Below are 6,520 nucleotides of genomic sequence, written 5' to 3' on the forward strand. Positions count from 1 at the left end.
TGTCATTGTTCAAAGTGCTTCAACTGTACGTGTCTATTTTGGCCCACAGCAAAATATTAGAATCTTTAAATGATAAAGTGACACTCTGAGGAGTCCAGCAGGTGTTTGTCTCCCCCGGCCTGGGCTTCGCTCTGTTTGTTCGCTTGGCATTCAGCAGCAATAAAAGATGTCATTAAAAAGGTATAGTTACATGAAACGGGCTGAGGGTTTGTCCTATGACACGCTGGAGCAGCGGAGGTTCGGAGAGCCCATCTGAGTGAGCACCTTGTCCAGCCACTGCAGGGGGCCATTGAGATGCAGCTCTATCCAGCAGGGGGTGCTGGTCACTGTCTGCCGCCTGCAGGAAGGAGAATCTGGGTCACTAATGTGCTTCCATGCCTGCCCAGCATTTTTAACAAACTACAGACCAGCCAGGAATATCCGTTTTACCGTAATCAAGGGCAACCATTAGCTTTTTGTGTGCTACTGTCACAGAAATAAAGTGATTAAATGCCATTTCTGCATTTGTTTTTAATACTCAGCATTTATGAGTACAGAGCACTTTTGAAAGTGACGCAGTTTTGAAAAACAGGTTTAGAAAAGCAGGTTCTACCTTTGCATAAGCAATAAGTTGAAATATAAATGGTAGAATTAAGTAAAATATTATTACAATTTAAAACAACTGTTTTCTATTGTAATATATTTGAAAATGTAATTCATTCCTGTGAAGGCAAAGCTGAATTTTCCCGTTTTTATCCCATTCCTAAGTGTCACATGATCACATGATGATCCTTCAGAAATCATTCTAATATGCGGATTTGATTTTTTTATGTCTAGGCCTAATTGTTTCGGGTCAATGGTAAACTGTTCGTTCTTGGCTAAAGGAAAACACAATTACTTTTTATTAAATAATAATTTTCCAGGACAACAACAAGAGTTTCCAGGACATTTTACATTTTCTCTCATTTTCCATGTGTTTTCCAGGACTAGAAAATTAGTCATCAATTTTCCAGGTTTTCCAGGACGCGTGTAGAGTATATATAATTATTATACAACAGAATATAAGCAGAATAAAAGTATTAAGAAGAAAGAAGAAAAAAAATTGTACTGATCTCAAACTTTTGAACAATAGTGTATGTGCTACCGGTGATGATTGAATTATTATAGGATAGAATATATCCTATAATAATAGGAATATATGCAATTTCTTGCAGAATAAAAGTATTAATTTCTTTAAAAAAGAAAAAAAAAATCTTACTGATCCTAAACTTTTGAACAGTAGTGTATATGCAGCCTGTGATGAAGGAATTATTCTAGGATAGAATATAACCTGTAATAATAGGAATATATGTAATTTCTTGCAGAATAAAAGTATTAATTTCTTTCAAAAAGAAAAAAAATCTTACTGATCCTAAACTTTTGAACAGTAGTGTACGTGCTACCTGTGATGAGTGAATTATTCTAGAATAGAATATAACCTGTAATAATAGGAATATATGTAATTTCTTGCAGAATAAAAGTATTAATTTCTTTGAAAAGAAAAAAAAAATCTTACTGATCCTAAACTTCTGAACAGTAGTGTACTGTATGTGCTACCTGTGATGAGTAAATTATTATAGGATAGAATACAGTATATACTATAATTATAGGAATATATATAATTTCTTGCAGAATAAAAGTATTAATTTCTTTCAAAAAGCTTTTGAATGGTAATGTATGTGCTTTCTCTGACGAGTGTCTTACCTGTATTCTGCCCCCCAGCCTTTGACGAAACTCATGCGAATGGTGCACATGCGGGTCAGCTGGTAAACAGCCTCAAATCCCTGATTCACTGATTGGGCCAACAGAGCTGCAAACTCCTGATTATTGAAGATCTTCAGATTACAGCCTGAGGCAAACACAATTGTATATGCTTGAGTGCTTCTATGAAACAGAATGAGGAAGTCTGACACTAGAACATGCTTGAGTGACTCACAGGATGTATATACACAGCTGCACATTCATCCAATCAGTACACAGACGGGCTGACTCACCTGGAGGAATCTTACATACTGTGGCGGGGTGCCAGCCATACCGCTGGTTACAGTTCGGACTCTGGACGAAAATAGCACTGTCGCTCAGACACTCAGCAAACACCTCACCGCCGATGTAATACAAACGTACACCTCGGCCTGAGGAAAGGTTAAGAGGTTAAACAGATTCAGTTTATTTCAGAAACTCTAATTCCAATATCTTCCATAGCTGAATGTACCGATGTGTCTGCGCGTCAGCTCCACGGCTGCATTGCGGTTGACGTTGGACAGCAGGCCCAGGCAGAAGCGCTCTGCGTTAGAGGGGTCCGTAAAGCCATCTACAGTCAGAGACGGTTGCGAGGCGTGGAAAGTCTCGCCCACACGCTGATTCAGCTCGTAGTAGGAAATCGAGCACCAAAATGCGGATTCACAATATGTTACCGGCTGCAGATCTAACACACACACACACACACACACACACAAATAAGCATGAGAAAGGATCAGAGTTACAAAACAAGTGCAGAACAAAGACAAAGTGTGAAAGAACAGGAAAAGCTCTGGACTTTGGATTCTGGTGTAAAATCAGTGTCACATTGTGACAGAATGTGGCCCTTTGAAAACAGCAGGCTGTCCATGTGAAATTGGTTATTTGTTATTTTTACTGCAGGGCCTCCTGGTGTCTCTGCAGAGATAGAACAACCCAGCGACAGGATATTATTATTATTACATTACCCTGGGCTGACTGAGAGGACAGAAACAAAAGACCCTTTTATATGAGGTTTCCTCTTATGCAGCCAAGAGGCAAAGCCTGGGACTGGGGCTCACTAAACACACACATGGTTTATTGTGACATGAGAGAGAACAAACTCCAACCCCCATTCAGCGATGAGTTGACTAGTAGCTTAGTAAATATATCTATATTAATTTTTAGATTGAATATTTATTGTTAAATAATCATTTTTCAAAATTAGTGTTATTTAGCCTATTTAGTCAATTAAATAACTAGATATTAATCTTATTTATATAGAATTTATACATTTACATTTAGAGGATACATCTATATTTTTATACTAACGTTCAAAAAATTGGGGTCAGTAATATATTTTTTTTAAATGTACTTTATTCAGCAAGGTTGCATTACATTAATTCAACGTGTCAGTGAACACATAGCAAAAGATTTCTAAAATGATTATTTTACATAAACACTGTTCTTCCTATTCATCAAATAATCCTGAAAAAAACATGTATCACTGCTTCCACAAAATATTAAACAGCAACAACTGTTTTCAACACTGATAATATTAAGAATTGTTTCTTGAGCACCAAATCATCATATTAGAATGATTTCCGAAGAATCCAGTGACACTGAAGACTGGAGTGATGAAAATTCAGCTTTTCTAACACAGGTATAAATTATATTTTAAAATACATTAAAACAGAAAACAGTTATTTGAAATTGTAATAATATTACAAAATATTTGTGAGCATAAAAACATTAAAAAAAAAAAATCTTACCAACCCCAAATAGTACTGTAAATTCCTAATAAACACTGATGATGAAGTGATATTGAAAAATTTTGTCTCAGCACTGTGCACCTTTCTTTTGTGCTTTTTCACTGTCTATGATCTAACTTTTGTGCCTATGCACAAGAGGAATGTGAGTGCATAACTAAAATTACATTCAATTTAAGTATAAATTGACTGGCACCAACATTATTACACTTCTTAGTGTGACTAGTTGTTCAAACAATCACCCCAACTAGCTGATTTTGAAATGATAACAATATATACAGTATCTGTGTGCATATGGCTAAATGATTTAAACAGCTAAAGCCCAAGACACTGCATGATTTTCGGCTGTCCCAGATGAAAGATTGGTATTGTGAAACAATCAACAATCGTGGCGATTTCTATGATCGTGGCTCCTAATCGGTGATACTAAGTCGTACAGTGAGAGAGGTTCAAAGATGGCTGTTGTCAAGGTCTTGTGACCAAAGATAGCCTACGATAATTTTCTGACAGTGTCAGAAATTCAGCATGATCATCACACAGTGTGTTTGCTGCTACGACCCACGTTTACTAACCAGCCAATAAAAATGCGAGATGAAATCAACACGACATGGCGCTAAAACATAAAACTGCTTACTTCAAACTCTTATCCCTTCCTCTTTTGCTGCTTCCACTTTTTTTCAGCACACATAAAAAATACAACTGCCAAAGTGTGATTCATCATGCTCTTTTTGTTTACCACTAGCACATGCTGATAACGTTTTATTCTTCTATAGAAAAGTGTGTCGAAGCTCACGAGCCAATAGGTGTCATTATCGTACAGTCTGCATAATTGTCGTACCCAAGTTTATTAGATCCATGTCACGCAGTGTGATCGGCAATGATCTTATAGGATTGCTAAAATCGTGCAGTGTGTAAAAGGCTTAAGGGGTAATAATAATGTAAAATGTAATAATATAAATGTAATAATGTAAAAAAAACAAAAAAAACAGTCTCATTTATTTAGGATAGTACAGGATGCTGGTGGCATTACTCATGTGTTTTACTGGCAGTGACTCGTCCTAGTGTTTTCTCGTGGGCTCACTGAAGCAGACTTCCATTCTCACTAAATCACCTCACACAGGACCAGGCAGGCAGACCAACGTTATGGAGATAATATGTCAGAGATAATCCATCCAGATTAAAATCACAGTGGGGTGGAGTACTTACAGAAATCAGACTGACTCTGCATGGTTCCCATGACAACAAACACTTTTAGTGATGACTATTTTCATGAAAGAAACTACAGCCACACGTGAAAGGCGAGAGGTGCCGACAGGAAAGCTTAAGTTTTCGCAAAAGGTGGCGACTTCGAAACATTTTAAATATCGGATAACTTCTACAAGATTTTGTTTAACTTCAACTTTTTTTACTTTTTTGTTAAACTATTTTCCACATGTTAGAATAATAGTAAAGAATGAGTAGATGTGTAAAAACGTTTCGTAATCTATACCCCTTAGACAATCTGGGATCTTTATGAATACATAATATTTGGCTGTGAAACATTATGAATAAGTGTCTGTTCTTACCTAGGTTGCTGTTGGCAGGAGAGACAGGGTTGGGTGAAAGGTTTGGGGAACCTAAAAAATAGAATTAGATAAGTACAAACAAATATAATTAGGTATCTAAGTAAGAGCAACAACTTGTTTGTGATCTCAGGGCTCTTACCTGTGTCCATGCTGTGGTTCATTTGGTGGTCGCTGGTTTCCCCATCCTCACTCAGGTAGCCTGGAGGAGGGGTCTCTGAAACTTAAACCAGACGTTTATTATTATGAACCACACAAGACAGAATTTTGTCTCCCTGCAGAACACATATTTAAAGATTTTTAGAGTTATTTGGTGTGTTTGCCATTTATTTATATAGTAGCCTTAAGTATCAGCTGATACACAGAGGTACCAGAGACTGACACTGTATTGAAGCCAAAATCGTGTAGAACAAACTAGGGGTGGGCGATATGACCAATATCTTATTTCAAGGTATGAGAATTTAAAAAAATAATAAGAACAAAGAAGCAAATTACAAACAATAAGACAAATACAATAGAACAAATATCAATTAAAAAAGATGACGTTTTTCAGCTCAGTAGGTTTATTTAAAGTAGTAAGAAATACTACAGAAATTGAATAATCAATTGTAAAATTAAAACACTGCACAGTCTACACTGTATTAATCAAATATGAATTATTAAAGACAAAGAAGTGATTCAGTCAAGAGCAGCGAGTGACTTTCTCTTTGTCTTTTGTTTTTTGATTAACATAAATGACACAGACAGCAGCAGGTTTATTATGCTGCTGTCACTTTAAGACCAAATGAACGGATCCAATATACTGATACACATCCAGTTTTCTCTCAACTGTATACATTCACTTATGACATAACCGACTGTAAATATTCGACACATCGTGCATTTTGACATAATTGTGTGATCTGACCATTCAAGCACAATAAGATGTGAAAGTGAGATGAATTTGTGAGCTCATGCTGTCTGAGGCGGATTTCTGTGCACATAGCCTACTTTAGATGTGTGTCAATTTTTCACAGCTTACTGCACTTAATAACTATATTTTACATCAAGTATGTATTGCTTTTTATTTTCTCATTCATGCATATTTCCTTATCACACTAAAGTGTGAATAACTTCAAGTAGTACTGTGCTATGTAGGGATGCACCGAAATGAAAATTCTTGACTGAAGCCGAACAAAATGAAACACTGGGCCGAAGGCCGAATACCGAACACGGTTTTTCACATTTTTCACCCATGTAGGCCTATTTTGCCATTTTTTTCATCATTGCATTAATTAAATTGCCAAAATGTGCTTTTTACTGTTTTGTCCTGCTTTTCAAATAAAAAAAAAACAATTACAAAACAACAATTTAAAAATATTTACTTGACACTGAACTTTTTTTAAAAAATTCTAGCAGACATTATAAGAACAAAGCACAATTTAACTTAAAATTAATAAGTTGCTGAGCAGAAAA

General features: G+C 36.0%; 1 protein-coding gene across 2 annotated transcripts in view; it reads right to left on the bottom strand.

Moving 5' to 3' along the window:
- Positions 1 to 199: 199 nt before the first annotated feature.
- Positions 200 to 6,520, bottom strand: part of LOC107738715 (mothers against decapentaplegic homolog 3-like) — a 15,222-nt gene continuing 8,901 nt past the window's right edge. Inside the window, exons 4-9 of one of the 2 annotated variants that reach the window (XM_016550534.1) lie at positions 5,208 to 5,282; positions 5,069 to 5,119; positions 2,231 to 2,443; positions 2,013 to 2,150; positions 1,723 to 1,867; positions 200 to 337 (exon numbers count right to left, since the gene is read on the bottom strand). In XM_016550534.1, the coding sequence (XP_016406020.1) occupies positions 214 to 337; positions 1,723 to 1,867; positions 2,013 to 2,150; positions 2,231 to 2,443; positions 5,069 to 5,119; positions 5,208 to 5,282 (746 nt within the window). In that variant the 3' untranslated portion in view covers positions 200 to 213. Of the gene's footprint in view, positions 338 to 1,722; positions 1,868 to 2,012; positions 2,151 to 2,230; positions 2,444 to 5,068; positions 5,120 to 5,207; positions 5,289 to 6,520 lie in introns of both variants that reach the window. The other variant, XM_016550533.1, reaches the window with a different exon arrangement.

This window comes from Sinocyclocheilus rhinocerous, unplaced genomic scaffold (genome assembly GCF_001515625.1).
Source record: "Sinocyclocheilus rhinocerous isolate Xijiao unplaced genomic scaffold, SAMN03320098_v1.1 scaffold1938, whole genome shotgun sequence".
Classification (NCBI taxonomy): Eukaryota; Metazoa; Chordata; class Actinopteri; order Cypriniformes; family Cyprinidae; genus Sinocyclocheilus; species Sinocyclocheilus rhinocerous.